This window comes from Micromesistius poutassou (genome assembly GCF_964030765.1).
Source record: "Micromesistius poutassou genome assembly, chromosome: 7".
Classification (NCBI taxonomy): domain Eukaryota; kingdom Metazoa; phylum Chordata; class Actinopteri; order Gadiformes; family Gadidae; genus Micromesistius; species Micromesistius poutassou.
The window spans coordinates 11,399,344-11,420,183 of NC_140277.1; the positions used below are offsets into that span (position 1 = coordinate 11,399,344).

At 45.1% G+C, this 20,840-nt stretch overlaps 1 protein-coding gene across 1 annotated transcript in view; it reads left to right on the forward strand.

The window, feature by feature from the left end:
- Positions 1-20,840, forward strand: part of cfap46 (cilia and flagella associated protein 46) — a gene marked incomplete at both ends in the record, with an annotated part of 89,763 nt that overhangs the window by 58,758 nt on the left and 10,165 nt on the right. The window contains 10 exons of the mRNA XM_084470203.1: positions 652-855; positions 1,464-1,613; positions 1,972-2,154; positions 5,779-5,937; positions 11,067-11,176; positions 11,423-11,520; positions 13,320-13,493; positions 16,667-16,746; positions 19,234-19,337; positions 19,824-19,936. Coding sequence (XP_084326329.1) covers positions 652-855; positions 1,464-1,613; positions 1,972-2,154; positions 5,779-5,937; positions 11,067-11,176; positions 11,423-11,520; positions 13,320-13,493; positions 16,667-16,746; positions 19,234-19,337; positions 19,824-19,936 — 1,375 coding nt within the window. The remainder of the gene's footprint in view (positions 1-651; positions 856-1,463; positions 1,614-1,971; positions 2,155-5,778; positions 5,938-11,066; positions 11,177-11,422; positions 11,521-13,319; positions 13,494-16,666; positions 16,747-19,233; positions 19,338-19,823; positions 19,937-20,840) is intronic.

Sequence of the window (20,840 nt, forward strand, 5' to 3'; positions counted from 1 at the left end):
GGAGGAATATCTCCTGTACATGAAAAAATAAAATTCTATGTTTCTATTTTTTTTTTTCTTTCAACCGCTCGATGCTGAGATTAAAATTGAATTTCCAGAGAGAATCTATAAAAACTGCATCATGCAACTCTTGCTAATATCACATCCAGGAATAATTGGGTGCATCATTCAAAAGTAAGTGAGGTATGTCGTACATCTCTTATTGATCCTCACGAGGATATTTCCCCTCTCACTCATCCATGGCAGGAGTATTTAGCTAACAGACTGCGGTGAGGCAGTAGTGCAAATCACCACCGAAACATCTCTGCCTCTAGGCCTTTTCTAGATGTATCTGAGAGCCCATGTTTTATTTGTTTTGCCAGCAGACTTCAGACTTCAGCAGACAGCAGACGTTTATCTAATGTGGGACGGCTTTCATTACAATGACCAGAGGAGCGCCCTATTGGGTCATTTCGCTGATTGATTGTAGCTCTATCCAATTGCGTCCAGATAAATTTGGGTCTGCACCTGTTGATAACAAACCTTGGAAATCGAAAAATGAGAGGCTCTGTACTAATACGCATATATAATGTGTGCCTCTTCATATCCAACTCTTTCTCTTCTTCCTCTCCTATCAACCTCATTGGATCCACCCTGCCCCCCTGCGTCCAGGAATGGGCCAGTTCAGGGCCCGCCCTGGCGCAGGTGGCCCTGGGCCAGCTGGCAGCCGTCCACTCTCAGTGCGCTGACACCGGGGCCGGTGGTGACGGGGCCGACGGGGCCCTCTGCTCGGCCCTGACGGGGAAGTGCCTGAGGCTGTTGGCCGCCCGGAAACACCCCCTCCACCCCTCTGACCAATGGGATCTGCCGAGCCAGGCAAGTCGGTGCCAAACCACATACGCCCGGAGCTAGGGACAAGAATAAGGGACACGGTGGCACACATTACCGTGGTGTGTAGTGTAGGGCTGCAACTAACGATTACTTTCATAGATGCATTTTGTTGAATCATTTGGTCCATAAAATGTAAAAAATAATGGTAAATGCCATGACATGATCTGATGTGTTGAATGTGCCTGCTTTATCTGAAAAGCAGCCAAGAAAAACCTAACTATTTATTTATTATCTTTTATAATAATCCATGAAACAAATAATTGAATTGAGCTTGTTTTGTTATATGTACTTCATAAATGACAAAAACGATTAAGCAATAATCCAAATCAGATTTGATGAGGTCCGCTGATCGATGAATCAACGAACCATTCCAGCCCTGTTGTAGTGTACAACTGGCAGTCTCCAGCACATGATAAGGGAGTCCCAACACGGACAGGAAAGCCGCTGGAATGTATTAACGATTAGAAAGGGCTGATTGGATTCAAAGAGCGAGAGGCTGGTTTTCTTCACGGTCGGAGATCACAGTGATGGTGGGGGTGGGAGGGAGGGGGGGATTGCCAGCAAATCATGTTCATTACTCTGTGATCTTGTAGGCAAACCCCGACGTGCAGATGGAGAGAGAGCGAGGAGGGCGGTCAGGCAGCGAGGGGGAGGAGAAGGAGCACAGTAAAGCCACCTCCGTTCAGAGGAGAGATTTGAAGGGAGGCGGAGGAGGCCGCTCTGCCAGCAGTGGAGATCTGCAGGTATGTGCTTCCCCCCCCCACCCTCCAGCTTGTACAGATCCAGGCTCTCTGATAGCCATCATAGGGAAACATCCTTATTTCTCAAGGAAAGAAGGAACGTCTCAGCCCACCCTCTGAGCACACTGTTGTTTCTTCCAAGGTTGGATCAACGGATCAACTGTCCTTGGAACAGTATCCAGACAAACATCTTCTTTTTTTTTTACGTGTGTGTGTGTGTGTGTGTGTGTGTGTGTGTGTGTGTGTGTGTGTGTGTGTGTGTGTGTGTGTGTGTGTGTGTGTGTGTGTGTGTGTGTGTGCACGCATATGCATACGCACGGGTCTCCTGGTGACCATGTTGTGCTGTGTTATTACTACGCAGCGGAAGCATACTGGTTCCCAGCAGGTGTTGTCCCAAGCCAGTGAGGCGCTGGCCCGGGCCATAGGCCTCTGTCTGCAGCACGGCCTGCCCTCCCCCATCCTGGCCGAAGCCTCCCTCAACATGCTGGAGTGTCACGGCCAGCTGGACCCAGCCATGACGGGTCAATACCTAGCGCTCTACCAGGTATGTGCCTTCGCTCATCCTGTCTTCGGTACGGCGTCGTGCAGTAACAGTAGCGTGATCCCAGAGTTTTCCATCACTCTTGCTTTCCTCTGACATAACGGTCACCGGTTAACCTACGCCCTCTCTCCAATATCTCTTTTAAGGAGAGGGACTCAAGGTGTGGGCTACCTTTCAGTCTCTCATCTTTAGCACCGAAAATAATTATATCAGTTTTGTCCTGTTGTTGGAAATTCTGGAACATCCAGTCATTGGCCGGCTCAATGCACTGGTACAGCAGATCTAGAGGACAATAGTCAGTTGGGGATAGGGCTATATAGATTTGTGTGTCGTCCATGTAATAGTGGTAAGAAATGTTGTTATTTTGCCTAACTAGGCCTAGTGGGAGCATGTAGAGATTGAAAAAAAGATGGTGCTAGGATTGAACCTTGGGGGACGCCACACGTCACCTTAAGCTGACCCCACACTACAAGATAAATGTCCCGATATCGGGGCCGATTTGCCCCTTACGAGAATCGGGGTGGCGTTCCCATGGCAGCCGAATCGGGACGAAAATCGGCCAAGATTATCCTGTCTGCCGTAGTGTTCTAAGATAGAATCTCATAAACTTAAGACCTCCCGATCTCAAAATCGGGGTTATCCAACATGTTAGATATTTTCGGCATGTTGAGTGTGTAGTCAACATAATAGCGACGCACGCACACACAAACACACACGCAAAACACACACACACGCTGACCCGAAGGTGCTCCATCATGCCAAAGCGCATTCAATTCTCACTTTTAAATTTTCGTTTCCAAATATTTATTTAAAAACGAAAATATCTGTTTTAGTGCGTGTGTGTTAAATTAAATGTTTTTATATCCTAAACAAATTCCGTTGCAAATAGGAGGCGCGCAGCATCAATATCCTAACACAGACACATTTTGCAGATTGTAAATTGACATGATACATTGTAAACGTTCACAATCCTGCTCTATGCTCTGTGATATTTTGTTTATCATCATTTCTATTAACTTCTGCGAGGCGCATAAAGTGGTCATGTAGATCGGTCGTCTGCCCGTCTATTGCGCGTATCACACATGAGCAGATCTTGCACACAACGTCAGTCGTGTCCCTTGGCTGTCCTATTTGTTGTATATTTGTTGATGTTGTTATTGTCATGCGTGTTCTGGTTATTTGCGCATGATTAAACATGAGTCTTTATATGGCGATAAAACAAAGCTTTGTTGCGTTTTTTTTCCTTCTTTTTGAAGTGGGGATCGGGGGTGCGCCAACCCGGTTGGGACGTAAAGGGGGTGCGCAGGAATAAAAGTTTGGGAACCGCTGCTCTAGATCTACCATCTCTTGTCTCTCGATCTCTTGTCTCGTGCTGGATGACGTAGCCTACACGGCCGAGAATCGGATAAGATTATCCTGTAGTGTGGGGTGTTCCGTCTTGTGTTCTAATCTTATGTCGGATCAGAGAGCAAAAATCGGCTGCGATTCTCGTTAAGTGTGGGGTGTACTCCGACTCAAAAATCGCATAAGATAAAAAAATCGTGTAGTGTGGGGCAGCCTTTAGTTAGTTCAGATACATAATTACTAATGGAGACAAAGTAGTTCCTGCCAGAACCAGTTTCAGACTGTGACGAAGAGCCAAACTCAATTTTCCAATCCATCTAAAAGCATGGAGTGGTCAACAGTGTTGAATGCAGCACTAAGGTCCAAAGCATCAATATTAGGATTTTGTCTGTGTGATGGCGAATATTATTTACCACTTTAATAGCAGCAGTTTCCGTGCTATGAAGGGTCGAAATCCTGACTGGAAGTTGTTGAGGCCACAAAATCATTGCTGGAGGAAAACTTTCTCTATGGTTATACTTATGAACGGTTGATTTGATATTGTTTTTAATTGTTCTGCTTTTTTAAAAGGGGTTTAATAGTGGATTTTTCAAGGCTTTTGGAAAATTGTTCTTAATGAAGCTCATAGTTTATCCAGACTGAAGTTTCTTCCCTATGGTAAAGATGAGGTCTATTTGTTATTTTACCTTTACAGCTTGTTTGTTGGGTATGTCTACTTTAGCGAGGGTGGGTAAGCTCAGGAGAAAGCAGTAATGACTTTAGACAAAGCCCTTTGGAGACTGGATTTATTTATTTGAATAACAGTATAAAATCAAAAAGAGGTTAATTTGAATGTCTTATATGAAGAAGCAAAAATCAGCTCCTCCAACCGTTTATCTTCTGATGGAGGGAGCTTGCAGCATGCCTCCTTTGTCCTTTCTTCCTTCATTGAAAAATCGTTTCCTCAGCGCTTCCTTAGATTCCCCTCCTTTTATAGGGCAATGCAAGAGCATATTCCAATATATATCAATAAGTCTGCATTTCCATTGTTCTAGCTCGGCCAACCTGGTGGGTCCTAATGTGGGCGTGTGTTGCTCCAGGCCGGAATCATCCCTTCAGGGCCCCATGCATCCAACTTTGATCTCCCTCTTGCTTCAGTTTTTAACAAAAACATACATTTGAAGCTAGGGATAGGTCAGAATATTCGATTATTCGATTATTCGTTCCCGAGGGTCAAAGCCGATTTTCAACATTTGGACCGTTAACATTTTTTCCCATTCAAATAAACAAGAATTAACGGACGGAACTAATGTTGGTTCTGTAGAACTATTAGTTTTTTTTTAAATTATTATTAATCATGTACAGAAAAACAATATACACAATACACAAGCATAAATATTAATATATATGCATACAACACAAACACTGATCACTGTTAAAGTTTGTGTTTTTGCGTTAAAGATATTGAGTGATTTCTTGCCGATGATCCATGGCTGCCTTTGTGAATGTCGGCACAATCGAATAATCAATTATTCGTTCATACCACCCACTGATTATTCGACCATGAAAAATTTTAGTTATTCACATCCCTATTTGAAACCTGTTGCACAACTTTAAGACTTCATTTGTATACGATAAAAGGGAAAAATAAATTACAAAATATTGTATGAAAAGTGTTCAGATATTGACATGAATTGTATATACATTATTTGCTTGTATCAGGATTATATGATACATGAGTATGCTATTATGAAATAGGTTATATATTGGCGTACAGAGCATCAGAGACAGTAAAATCGTAAAAAGGTTGTTTGTAGCCACATTCTTAAAACCCCTCTTTTTGCTTGCTAATCATCACTCCATTACAACTCTGTTGTACATGACAGGAGGTTCCCCTGAGTCAGGAAGTCTGCCACTAGCCCTGCCCCTTTTAGGGTTGGCTCTATCGATGCTTTTGATGTTGATGGTTTTAACTGGGGTTTGATTCTCCTGTGCGTCGGCAGTGACCAGTGTTAGGCCTAGGCGTCACACGATGTGCAACTGTTTTCCGTTACACTTCCTTTTGGTAGCCTGTGTGAAAACCAAACTTCATTCTGGAGTCCTCTACCACGGTCTGTATCTTCTAACTTGATTTAAAAACAAATCAGTGTAGGCCATCAACTCAGGGAGTGTATGCTTTGTATCCACTCATTTGTATTCTTCAACCCATGTGTTCCTGTTGTGTTTCACTCCGTTTAAACACTTGGTATTGTGGTTTTGCACGAATAGTGATAAATAAAGCTTGTTGGGCTCTGTGTTTCCCAGAGCTGCCGCAACAGTGCTGCCATGGCTCAAGTCCTGGGCTCAGCGTGTTCCAGGGCCTCACGTCTCTCCTCCCTCCTGGGGCACCTGCAGCACTCCCAGGAGGAGACCCCCTGCAGCAGGCTGGGAGCACTGAAGGATCATCTCGCCACTCTCTCCCAAGTACGCTCCCTCTCCCATGATACACACACCTCCTCTTAAAGCACTCTGTATTTCTGAATATTATTGAGCCAGGGGGCCAATTTAACCTGTTGTAGGACTGTGTGATTTTCTGGACTTCTGGGTAAATTCTGGCTTTTACCTCCCCTGTGAGTTTAGGTTAGCCATTGAAGATACTAGAATGCAATAACACTTCTTTAGCTTTAGCTAGTTTGTTCAGGTTACCACTTAGATATCTAATGTGCGGTGGATTCTTGTGGACATAGAAGAACACATATGTCTAGTTTTGGCATTGCAGTGGTGGTACGAGCTCCCTGCCGATGTAAGGACCGCAGAGTCCCTCAGCAGCTTCCGCAAAAGACTCAAGACTCACCTGTTGCTCCAGGCTGGAATCATTCCTTTAGGGCCCCATGCATCCAACTTTGATCTCCCTCTTGCTTCAGTTTATAACAAGACTCAAGACTCACCTGTTCAGAGTTCACCTAGACTCTGCATAGCCAGGTGGCTATGCAGAGCGGTCTTAAATCCCTCCCCTCCTACTTGTTGTATGTTGTAAGTCCTGGCACTTAATGTACGCACTTATTATATGTCGTATTTAGTTATAGTACTTAGTTATGTAGCATCTTATCATAGCTATCTATGTTGAATACGGGGAATGGGTTAACCTACCGATTGTTGGTGAGGGAGGACAGGCTCTGCTGCAGACAGAGGCCTATGGCCCGGGCCAGCACCTCACTGGCTTGGGACAACACCTGCTGGGATCCAGTATGCTTCTGCTGCGTAGTAATAACACAGTACAACATGGTCACCAGGAGACCCGTGCGTATGCGTATGCATAATGAGTGCCGTACACACACACACACACACACACACACACACACACACACACACACACACACACACACACACACACACACACACACATATATAAAAAAACAAGTTGGTACTTTGAACATCCTTATTGTACCGACAGCGATATATTGTTTCACTTTCTTATGACAAATGTACTTATTGTAAGTCACTTTGGATAAAAGCGTCTGCTAAATGCCCTAAATGTAAATGTAAACATAACCATATTTTACTGGCAAGTCCTGGTCACACTATAAATACATTCCAAAACAAAAACAGTGCCCTTTAAACCCTAACCCTGACCAATCATTTCCTACATGCACAGCTAATAACTAATTAGCCTTATACTCTTTCTCTTTCTTACGTAACTCTAGATTTACTCACGTAATACCACATTATCTACCTTGCATAAGACAATTATGGCAGGTTGTGTTATGACGTTTCATTGCATCATGACCTAAGTTATGTTTGAGAGCCAGTGTGCCAACTGTTTCAGATGGAATTCAAACACTATATGATTTTTCAAAAATGTATTTTGGGCTGAGATTTTGAGGAAAGAGGGGGGCATGTTATCTCAATGGTCATGAGTCTGACCCACTCAAACTTTATGATGCTTTATTCATCCCGTCGTTGTGTAACTGTTATGAACCTTATAATAAACAATGTTGTATATGAAATCCGCCACACACCGTAGTGTTATACTTCATGTGTCCGGGAAGCCTTACCCTCGAACGCGGGTATAAAATACATCTCTGCTCAGAGGGAGTGTCACAATCCACACACACCGTGGCGTTATAAAGTAGGTGTCTGAAAAGCCCAACTTTCTCACGGACACCGGTGCCCCTTGGTTCATGATGTCAGACTACTTCGGAAAAGTCTGATGTCACGTACAGAATGCCATATTTTTCTTTAAATTGGGGACTTCAGTAACAGTGATAAAATGGCATAAATTACTATGTTGACGATCATATACGACAAATGACCACGTTTAAAACAAAAAAAAAAGTGTTTTTTGCATTACACATGACTCAAGCTATGGAAGACACTTGAGTCATCCATTACAGAAGACTCAACTGTCTTGCGTTTCACCTCTTTGACTTGACAAATCTTTTTACCGGGACTTCAAAATAGTTACTTTAATAATGAATATCTAATCTTTTTGTAATTGTCTTCAGTGGCGGCTGGTGATAAAAATTGTTGGTGGGGCGCAGTAATAGAAAAAAAATAATTTGGTAGATTTGATTTCCTGTATTCTGGTGCATTTTGGAGATGGCCACTACCTATTACCTATTACCTACTATTCATTCAGATTCATAGCCTACATCCTGACTTGCAGGGCCTGGGCAAGCTTACAAGCTTACCCATTGTTGTTATTATGATATTGAGGCAAATCATGATCACTGTCCTATAGCGTCCATTTTTGTGTCTCAATGGCTATTTCAAATGCAGTTAGAAATATGGCACAGTTGCTTTATATTGTTTATATGCTACAGGCCGAAAGACTAAATTAATATGTAACTTACTTGCTCCTTTTAAGTATAACATTGCTTGGGGAGTCCAATTCCTCCACTGAAATGGGTGGAAAGTGCTTTTACAACTCTATGCTAGTTAGCGATCCATCTCTTCTATGCTGTAGTTGTGTTACGTGAGTGTTGCTGAGGGAGGTAGTCTATTTGATTGATTCGCTGAATTGTCCAATCGTGTGGTGATAAAAAAAACAGAAAAGCCATGCCATTGGCCTGGGGCACACACTGGTGCGCCCCGATGGCGATTTTTTTTGCGCCAATGAAAAGCCGCCTCTGCTTGATAGACAGCAAAAAGTTTGTGAGCTTACATTGACTTCAACTTGGCCGGCGCCCCTGATCTGAAGGAGGGCTTTATTTCGAATGACCAATAACAAGCCTAGCCCAAATCATTGACGTTGAGACGCATTTAAATGGTTGCTGGCAGTTGCAAGTACGGTCTATCACATAATTAAACAAGGATAAACTCTATGTATTTTTGTTGATTTATTTCATATGTATAATAGTTTATTCAAAGTTGGCAGATATATTCGAGTGAATATTTCACGGAGGGGCGGCGCCCTAGCGCCCTCTATTGACCAGCCGCCACTGCTTCTCTTGTAAAGCACCACTGTAGTTAAATAATTGTGGTAAAAGATTGTGATGTCATATTAAGTCAGAAATGTATTTCCCTGACGACTGCTATTGTGCACAGGCATACCGCCACCTGGCCATTAACCCAAACCACCTAAGCATTCTGGGAGAGCTGCCGCCAAACCTCACTCTGCTGCTGCTGCAGCACAACCAGGACAGGTACTGTCCGTCTCACTCTCTCACTCTAGCGGAGATACACACACTCTTCCTCTCTCTCTCTTGCCCTCCACACATACAGTAGAAACACAATACACACTCCCTCTCTTGCTCTCTTTGCTCGCTCCGTCTTGCTCGCTCTCTCTATCATTCTCTTGCTCTTTCTCTCTCTCTAACTTTTTCTCTCTCTCTCACTCTCGCTCAGGCTCTTTCTCTCTTTTACCTTCCATACACACTTATACACACACATACTCCTCACAGACACAACTGTTTCTCTTTCACACACACGCATGCACACACACACACACACACACACACAAACAAAAACCTTACAGACACAACTGATTCTCTTCCATATCCCCACACACAAACACACTCACACACACACACCTTACAGACACAACTGTTTCTCTTTCATACACACACACACACACAAACATTCTCCTTACAGACAACTGTTTCTCTTACACACACACACACACACACACACACACACACACACACACACACACACACACACACACACACACACACACACACACACACACACACACACTATAGAGCTATATACTATAGCGCTACTATAGCTACACTGGTACAGACATCATTAGACAGCCTTGCACTGTGCAACTGTATTTGGAATTAATTATCAAACAATGCACGTGTGTGTGTGTGTGTGTGTATAGTCAAAAAAAACCTCTCTGTTTGTATGTGTTTGAGGTCCAAACTGTATGGAGCACTGTATGAAAAGGTTGATCATCAAAAAGGCAAGGCAGCGCAATCTACAGGTGAGACATCACACATTACATCATTCTCTCCATGGCGTTTGTCATTTGCCTGCAAGTTGGTCAGCACAAAGCAGCACTTTAAGGAGCACTTCCGTCAATTGTTTCACATGTATGTGTGTGCATATGGTTCAGGTTGTGCTTTCACTTTTGTGACCACAAACCAACGAATGCCCTGCATGCCAAAGCTGTTCACAGCATTGGAATAGAAGGAGAGGAGATTAGCATGCCCTGCATTTCTGCCTGCCTGAGATGTGTTAAGAGGAGAGTTCACTCCTAATGAAGACACAAGGTCCTTGGGATGAACTGTGAGAGCACTAAGGCATGCCATTCTCTATAGCACCTCTCGCTGTACCACCAAATTGCCTGTCCATGGAATCCAATAAGCAGTCTGCTGGTACTCCCTGGATTGCAGCTGTGCTGATTTATTCAGTGTTGTGCTCTGAAACAGAGGGATAAAATAATGAATGCGGTGCCGAATATGGACATCTTTTCACGTTTTCCGCTTGTTTTTGATGCCGCTGAAATCAAGTGCCACTCTTGACAGGTGCTCATATGTCAGAAATGAGGTCTTGCATGTGCTCTCATGTGCTCTATGATTAGGATCCCCTAAATTAGGTCCTCATGAGGTAGGTGCTTATAAGAGGGCTGCTTAACTGCTCAGTACGTGCGCTACACAATGCTGACCACAGAAAAGAGCGATTCTTCTGGGATTGAGCGAGGGATAATTACGTGGGGGGTGTGTGTGTGTGTGTGTGTGTGTGTGTGTGTGTGTGTGTGTGTGTGTGTGTGTGTGTGTGTGTGTGTGTGTGTGTGTGTGTGTGTGTGTGTGTGTGTGTGTGTGTGTGTGTGTGTGTACGCGCGCTGTCACAGCAGCAGTGCTTACATGCACTAGGGTGGCTAAGGTGCTCGTCAGCCCAGGGATGCTGCTGGCTTTGCAGGGAAACGTTCGGGCCTTCGCCGGACAGACCGGAGAGTCCCTCTTGGACGAGGCCCGTCGGCAAGGCAACGAGACAGGGCACGGTCCCCAATCTTCCGGAGCAGTAGGTTTAATTTAATTATTTAAAAGAAAACTCTTGAGTCCGCAATGGCCATGAGTAAGGTTTCGAAAAATTTCTTCCTATTTAGTTCTCTCTCTATCTTGCCATAAGCAGCCTTTCTGAAGCGAGTCTCTGTGACCCCACAGAAAACCTTGAGCGGCGAACAGGCGCGGGCGGCTCAGTTCAGAGCTGTCGTGGAGGAGATGGAGAACTATCTGCATCCCATCCTCTCTCAGTTGGACTGCTCCCGCATCAGGTGTGTGATGTAGTCAGCCGACACAACTATCCCTGGCCGGCTGACCAATTTCTGTTCTGAAAAATAATCCATGCAAAACAAAGCACGACTCTGCAACATGTCACTAAGTGTAGTTTTCGTTTACTTGAGTAATGTAAATTGCACGTTTTAAGGTTGTCATCTGAAACCCTTCATCTTTACTGTTTTCATGCCTTGCACCATAGGGGACCACTCCCCTAGTCTTAATGTACCCCGCTCTGACTCCAGTAACCCTAGGAAGCAGTCTCCTCCTGGGTCCGCCCAGGAGTCAGAGAGACCTGGAGAGAAGGAGGAGAAACAGAAGGGATTGGCTAAAGATCAACCTGGTATATGTTCACACACACACACACACACACACACACACACACACACACACACACACACACACACACACACACACACACACACACACACACACACACACACACACACACACACACACACACCCCCCTTGGGTGTTAAGCCACAACGGCACGTTTAATCAAATAATAAGTCTTTCTTATAAAAGAACTAAAAGATGATTGCGTGGCGCAGCCACAATGGCTGGACTCTCCGTCCACCCCAGCCACGAGAGAGCCCTGAATGGCTGTGGAAGCCTGCCTTTTGAGCAGGCTTCCTCCCGGCTCCTCAGGTGCTCTGCATCATGTTGATTGCGACGGGGCCGGGTTGCCACACTCCTCCACCCTTTGCTGAAGCCTCGGGTGGCCTCTTGGAGGTGCGGCGGTCCTGTGCGTCACGTAGCGTTGCTGTTTCTGCTGCCGGCCTGCCTCGTCTCCGCGGCCTCGTCTCCCACAGCCTCGTCTCCTGCGGCCTCGTCTCCCGCAGCCTCGTCTCCCGCGGCCTCGTCTCCAGCCGCATCTCTCGCAGCTTCGTTTCTCGCGGCTTCGTCTCCGGCGGCTTCGTCTCTGGCGGCGTCATCCCTGGCGGCGTCGTTCACTCCCGAAAGTTGTCCGTAGCTTGGTCGAGTTGCCCGCATTCTCCACCATATGTGGCAACCCGCCTCGGGGAGTGAACCCGCCTTACTCGAAACAGCACACAAATCGCTTGGGTGTTAAGCCACAACGGCACGTTTATAATAAGTATAAAAGAAGAATAAGTATAAAAGAACTAAAAGATGATTGCGTGGCGCAGCCACAACAGCTGGACTCTCCGTCCACCCCAGCCACGAGAGAGCCCTGAATGGCTGTGGAAGCCTGCCTTTTGAGCAGGCTTCCTCCCGGCTCCTCAGGTGCTCTGCATCATGTTGATTGCGACGGGGCCGGGTTGCCACAATCAACAATCACACACACACACACACACACACACACACACACACAGTTATGTACACACACACACACACACACACACACACACACACACACACACACACACACACTCGTCGAACAGCCCCTCTCCTTTGAGACTCTGCAGCAATCTATACCTCATACACTGTATGGATCAGGAAGGTAACCCCCGCCTCCCCAAGCCACCCAACCTTCGCATATTAAAGTAAATTTGTCATACACAAAATTTATACCAAGGTCTTCTTTGCCGTTCGATGCCGTCATTATAATTTCCGGACCACTTGCATACAAAGCCCCATAGCTCAAAGCCTGTGTGGCTGTCAGTCAGGGACGAAGATTACATGTTGTCGGTGCTCAGGGAATATGGTGTGACCGCTGTCTGATGTTGGGTAACCTGAATTTTCTTTGAAAGACTATCATTATCATGCCAGAGAAGGTTGTACTCAAATAAATACACAATCAGAAATTTGACATTAAAAGGGAAATGTGTGTGTGTGTGTGTGTGGGCGTGTTTACTGTACATATCTATGTGTGTGTGTGTGTGTGTGGGGGCATGTGTGTGTGTTTGTGTATAAATATATATGTGTGTGTGTGTGTGGGTGTGTGTGTGTGTGTGTGTGTGTGTGTGTGTGTGTGTGTGTGTGTGTGTGTGTGTGTGGGCGTGTATACATATCTATGTGTGTGTATCTTTATGTATGTGTGTGTGTGTGTGTGTGTGGGTGTGTATACATATCTATGTGTGTGTATCTTTATGTATGTGTGTGTGTGTGTGTGTGTGTGTGGGCGTGTATACATATCTATGTGTGTGTATCTTTATGTATGTGTGTGTGTGTGTGGAGCAGCCTGCCTTCCCCAGGCCCCGGGGGAGTGTGTGGTGGTCCTGGCTGACCAGTGGCTGCAGGAGCTGCCGCTGGAGGCCCTGTCTGTCCTGCAGGGCCGGGGGGTCGGCTCCATGTCCCGGGACTTCTCCCTGCAGCTCCTCCACGCTCGGTTGCACCGGGACCAGCCCGAGAAAGGTAATTTAGGCACACACACATACACACACAGTCATATACACACAAAGTACACATACAGCAATAAACACATATGCACTCGACCAACAGCTCTTTATTGAGACACACAAACAATCATATATTCACAGATAGTTCATTCTCTCTCTCTCTCTCTCTTTCTCTTTCTCTTTTTCTTTCTCTCTCTCACATACACACACACACTCACTCTCTACACTCACTATAAACACACAGATATTAAAATAAAAACAATGTAACTATAGTTTGGTCAACACAGCCACTAACTTTAGGCAGCACACACACAGAAACACTGTCTACAATCATTGACAAACAAGCTCACACTAGCTTTGAGCATGAATTAGAATGCCCATGTGACTCGGTGCCTATTACGTGTGCAGTGTTTGTAAACTCTAAAATGTGGGAGAGCAAATAAGCTCTCCAAATTGCTTGGCTGTCGGCCACGAGGTATTTCTGTCACATTAAAAACGGTTGAGTGCGCTTGCTGCTCTACATTTATTTGACCTTATTTCTCCTTATTTCAATCATTCACATATTCATTGCTAACTCAAAGAATAATACACTTCAATTATTGCTTAAAGACTTATTTCCCAGCTTTGAGTCTGACTGTGTTCACACCAAACGCGACGGCGCAACATTTTTCCACGTGAACGGCGAGTGTGTTCACGAGGATTTGCAGCGCAACAAATTTGCTGAAGTTGAAATATTTCAACTTTTCCGCGGCATTCGCGTGAGACAGCCAATAAGCGTTCACTCCCTGTGGGTAACGTGGGTGAAGTAACATAAAACAGCCAATCAGCGTTCAACTGGCTGGGCCAACCGTTCCCTGCACTCCGCAGTGAACCGCAGCTTGGAGGAGAAAGTGATTGTTGCCATTTGCGACTCCCGGAGCTCTATATATAATATTATGATATTATATATATAATATAGAAATATCATATAATATATATATATATATATATATATAATATAATATATACAATATATATAATATCACGCCACAAAGCGGTGTGCGCCTCCGGTTTATATTATGAACCCATGAATGACGGGCATTCCGACGTCTCTTCCTCTTCCACAACAGGTAAAGACATGCAATGGTTGTTATCTCGGCCATGGTTGATGAGACTGAATTGGAATAAAGCACCGTTGGCGGGCAAAAGATGTTGTCTGACAAAATTTGCTGCGTGACAAGTTCGCCTGACATAACTGCACACATAACTGCACAGCGACAGATTTAGATTTGTCACGCAGCAACATTCGCCTGTTCGCGTGAACAGGCGAAAAGTTGGTCTTTTGGTGAGAATGCACAGTAAGAAATGCTTCTTTGAAATTCACTTTCTTTGGATTCCTTTAATCAATATGAAAGGATTGGGCTGTTCTGTCTGTATCCATTCCATATCCTACTTCACAAGTTACAATCATTTGTTTCTGATCGTTCGGCTTGGTTTGGGAAGACATCTGTTTTGGATACTTATAGGCAATGAAACAAGTCCAAGAGCTGTCCTGTTGCCTTGATCAGCATAAATGATTCACTTTTTTCACTTGGCTATTGTACTTCTGTTGTCCTATAACATAAACCTCTGTGCTCTATCTACAAGAGCAGATAACTTTCCTTCCGACCCAATGCTGTTAGGGCTGGCGGCACCCGCTTTGATCGGGTGTTTTGCTGAACAACTACTGAGAGAGAGATGCGGAGAGAGAGATCCCAATGACTTAAATGCATTTTAATCATTGTTTAATGTATGTTCTACTTTTTCTCCAAAAGTGTTTCTACATCTCCCCTGATGGATTCAGTAGTACACCTCATATAGTAGTGAACATAAATACGTGAATGGAGAGAGTATAGCACACAATAATCAAAAAGTCCCACTTTGGGAGGAATCACCGACCATGGGGCCAGAGAAAATGCATGTTCCTCTAGCGCCTCGTTATTCAAGAAAGGAGCTGTGGACTGGCGCAATCATTCGTTTCTCTTGAGTCATGTAAAGGCTTTGTGTAAGTTTACATGAATTCCCGCCTCCTACTTACAGTGTATCCGGTCGTCAATTAAACAGCAGATTACCATTCACAATAAATGACAGCATGTCCGTCTGGTTTCCGTGTGGCAATTACCAAGTCCACTTGATGACTTGATTATTAGTTCTTCTAAGAGTCTGGACTGGCGCAGCCGCATGGCAAATCATTTCTCCTCTCCTGATTGAGATTTTAGAACGGGCAGAACACTATTAATGACGTGAACACTATTTGGATTTGCAGACGGCGTTACCTTTTTAAAGGTTGTATAATTTGCATAACTTTGATGCGCTTTCAAAGGTTACAGGTAAATTAGGTACTGTGTGTTTGTCTGTCTGTCTGCGTGGTTGGTCTGCTCCTGTGTGTGTGTGTGTGTGTGTGTGTGCGCGCTCTGTGCTCTGTGTCCATCTTTCAGCACGTGGGCACGGGTGTGTGTGTGTGTGTCTGTGTCTGTCTGCGAGTGTGCAAGCTCAAATGCACATATTTGGACTTTTGTTTGCATATATTACACAACCGCAGAGAGAGAGAGCAGAAATATGGCACCTTATCACCCATCGTCCCAAAGCAAGGATAACAATGGAAAACCAACAAAAACGAATCCCTCCCCTCCTGTCCTCTCCAACAAAGCATTACCATCATTCTGACGTCTACACTTTACCATTGTGTCAAGAAGATGTACTACCCCAGGCCACTTCCGAAGGTGCTATTTGTTATTCCGCGCGGCACTTTGCATGAAACATGCCCTAGAGGAATGAGAGCTTGCGATGGGAAGCTTACCCCCAAACATGTGCAAATGCTTACTTTTTGCCGTATGCCGTATGTTTTGTCACAACCTCGATCTTCTGGGACCCAGTGTCCCAGAGCAAGTCCTGCGTCTTACTCCGTCTGTCCCCTCAAGCAGTCCAATGAGTAAGGAGTGTTTGGTTCTAAATGAGGAGATCACACCATTTTCCTTCCCCTTGAACAGTGGACCTTCCGAAAGTGTACCCGAAGAAGAAATGTAACTTTAATGCCAGGTCATCATACTGTCTCATCGGATAGAATAAACAGAGCTGGAGGTCAGTTAGTCATAAATTCCACCCTGTAAACCAAGTCTCGCCCAGAATTGTGTGTGTGCTTAATTTGTTTCTGCGTCCTGTTTGTGGCAGTTGAAGGTGACAATAAAAAGGAGACCAAAGGGGCGAAGGCGGCCAAGGGGAAGGGAGATCAAAGCAGAGCCATCAAAGTGGTGAGTTCAGTCAATTAATCTGCCTCCGCCAGATACCTGCTGGCTGCACCGGAAACTATTAAACTTTCCCTTGGCCTCGCTTTTAAGTATGGCTTTTTAATCAATGACATAATGTTGTTTATTATTCTGTGTGCTGATCTGTATACTAATATAATAATACATATTTGTGAATTTTGTGTTTTCCCCCAGCCTCCAGTAAACCGCGTGCTGCCTCCCCACACTTTCCCAGTTGATGCACGGGATTTTAAATGTATTCTTTTTTTCAAGAGCTGTCGATTTCAAATAATATTCTGCTTATTATGTGTTGTTCATTACACACTATAACTTTGAGCAAGTTATAGCGTGTGTTTTCTTTATCAGTATCAAAGCCTCCACTGATCCCAGTGTTACTGACCTCACTGCGCTGGCACACACACACTCACTCTCTTTGAAACATTTCAATAACTTAGAAACTTGCTCAACGGTTGATAACGAGTTGTCATAAAAAATGCTAATAGTTTAATAATGGGTTGTTTGACCTCATATAGAATTGGTTGTCTGACTTACCCAGAGGGAGACCATATCTTATGCAGGAACACAGGGCAGGGCCGTGGAGTGTAGTTACAGTCGTGAAATGCTTGTTGAACGGCTCAAGTGAAAGGAAAGAGAGTAAACACTATGACCTTTGAAGAGAGATGGACAGACAGACGGACAGAGAGAGACAGACGGACAGAGAGAGACAGGCAGACGGAGAGAGACAGACAGACAGACAGAGAGAAAGACGGACAGACAGACAGACGGAGAGAGACAGGCAGACGGAGAGAGACGGACAGAGAGAGACAGGCAGACAGAGAGAGACGGATGGACGGACGGACAGGCAGACGGATGGACAGACAGACGGATGGACAGACAGACAGACGGATGGACAGACAGACAGGGAGAGACAGACAGACAGAGAGAGACAGACAGACGGACATACGGACAGAGAGAGACAGATGGACAGAGAGAGACAGGTGGAGAGAGACAGATTGAGTGTTTGGTTGATCTATGTATTTAGCCTAAAGGATGTCAACAGGCCATTTGGGCCTCATGCTATCGTAACCCCCTTGAAGGTCAAACATCTCTTTTACCACAATGTAACAAAAGATTGGATCTGTGCAATCTATTTAGTCACCCCCTAGAGGCATACTTTTTCTTTCCATAGAACATTCTTCTTAACTCACCACCTCAGATATTGTCGACCCTTACAATGACTTCAGCAACTACGGTGAGTAAAAATGAATATATCTCATAAAAGAAAATGTACTTTTATCCAGTGTGTTGTGAAGATCACCTCGCTCGCACACAGTGAGAGATTAATTAAGTTTATTACAGTGACAGTGAGGCAATTAAAACCCAAAGTTCCATTATTAGAGAAGTAGATGGCATCTCTCCCAGGTTATCCCACAGGGAACACTGTTGCAGAACTCCCCAAAGTGTGTGGTCTTATCACAAATGACATCTTCACACTTAGACTACACACATACACACACACACACACGCACACAGTTCCACTGCCACCTTTATGTGCCTATACGTGTTTGTATTGCATTGGACGAAGAAAGTTTCACGTTGAAAAGTGTGGAGACAGCCACTGCTTTTTGACAAGATCTGGACCAAAATAACACTGAATAAAACCCTGTGTGTGTGTGTGTGTGCTTGAGGAAGTGTGTGTGTAGAAGTGTGTAGTTTGCACACTTTCAACATCCAAGTCATATGCTCCAGCTGTTGCCCTGGGGGCATGTGACTGTAGAATCCATATGGCCTACTTTTAAGAAGCCACCCTTCTTCAGATTCTCAGATTTAGCGCACGATGAAAAGGTGGACTGGAGAAGCGGGTGGAGGGAAGGAAAGTGATGGGTGGAGGGGAGGGAAGGGTGGAGGAGAGGGAAGGAATAGGTTGAGGGGAGAAGTGGGCGGAGGGGAGGGGAGGGAAGGTGGACGGGAGGAATGGGTGGAGGGGAGGAGAATGATGGGTGGAGGTAGGGGCCAGCGTGGCAGTAGTGGGCCGATGCGTTGCACCGGGGGAGCAGAGGCAGGAAGTCCTTCTGATGGCCAGTGGGGGGACAGAGCCGTGAGGTGATTAATGTTCTGCAGGGGTGGGGAGAGTCAGTTCCCCCACATGTCAACCGCCCCCACCCCTACACTCCACACTCTGCAAGAAGCCCCTCCAAGCATCCTTCACGTAATTTGCTGGTCAAGATTTGTGTACTTTTTGTCCCTGAAGTTTAGTGACTCTTTTCAAGGGTCTTCACTCAGCACTCCACACACACACACACACACACTAATAATGTATACTTACTCTCTCTCTCTCTCTCTCACTCTGTGTGTGTGTGTGTTTGTGTGTATGTGTGTGTTTAATATGTATGCATCTATTCATGAACGTGTGTGTATATGTTTATGATTCTGTGTGTGTGTTGCATGTATGCATGTGTGTGTGTGTGTGCGTGCGTGCGTGCGCACACAGAGGGCGGCAGTCTGGCTGAGAGGATGCAGGTAACTCTGGACGACCACAGCCAGCAGGGTGCTTCTCTCTGGGACGGCTTCATGGGCAGCAGCAAACACACCCCAAGGTAATGCACACAGAGACGTATTCGGGGGTCAAAGGTCGTGGGTTAAAATAAGAAACCACACACGCCAGGATGTTCCACTCTTGAGGAAGGTGAGTGTCAAGTAATTTATTGCTCACCGTCCTTCCTGCTCATGATGTCACAACACTCCAGATAAAGGGCATGTACGTGAGGGGTCTGCGATGATGTCATCATGACGCACCTCCCTCCATCAACGGGAACTGAAGCACCTGGGTTTCAGTTTTATTTTCCATTTGACCATGGCATGAACACCGCAAGATGTTTTTGATGATTTTGTTAGAAGACAAAATGATTTGGATTATCTGATGGTCTCACAGTCATTTTAAATCAGCTATAAACACTGATCTCCCACCTCACTCAGGGATGCAAAGTGTTTTTGATCTACTTTTTGAATGGCAACTTTGCAACATGTTCACATGCCATGTTCCCTGTGTCCGCTCCACGTCTCCTCTCTGTCTGCTGCTCCAGTATGGCCCAGGTGGAGCAGCTCCTTAGCGGGTGCAGCGGCTTCATCTACCTGGGGACGGAGCGCTTCATGGCCAACGTTCCCCCCGTCAAGCTGGCGGCCATAGATCTCTCCGGTACTCTACCCCTCATTTACTCCACCCACAGAATCCTTCACACCACACCACTCACTCACCAACCAAACTGAACGCCATACCACTTCTCTTCGTCCTGAGTTCTGTATATGCATACCAAAACTAAAGCTCTGTCAAATCCGGTGACTGTATGTCACCTGCTAACATTTTCAGGTGACACAACCCGCCACTGGTGACCCCGAGAGCCTGTGAATGCATTCATACAGTGCCTCTGTAACCTTTGATACCACTCCCAAGCACTTATGGAGTAATGACATTTGTCATTCCCACAGAGATGATGTGCACAGGGTCAATCAGGCCGAGGGGCCTTGTCCAAAGACTTAGTGCTGCCATGGCGTAGGTGCAGTGTGTTGCTTTTGACCTTCCGTTGTTTGATTTTGTGTCAAAACACATTATGGACAATTCCCAACGCAACATTTCAATGGTTTCCTTCTCACACAGTCTCACAGCACCAAATACATTTGCCATCTGACAGTCAAGGACATGGCAGTTGTTATTGTAGGTGCTCTCGCAGTTGTTATTGTAGGTGTATTCGATCGGTGTCGCCTCAGGAGCCAAAGTGCTTCACATGTGAGCGACACAGCACAAGAATACAATGGAGTAAAAGAAAAAAAAAAAGAACGTACTTGACTTGAATATTTTATTGCACCCGAACTATCAACAAGGTCTCACTGTTGCACTCTGGATGAACTATACTCTCGCAACAATATTAATGGAATCCGATGGAGAATTTTATTTATGTGGAAAATACTCATAATTTAAAGCTAGGGTAGGCAATTTGGAGATCCTAGCCAGAGTAGGCTAGATTTTAAAAGTATCCAACTCAGTTCAGTTATATAAATGTATCAATTTAAAGCAGATTGTCAATACAGAATCAAAAAGATTA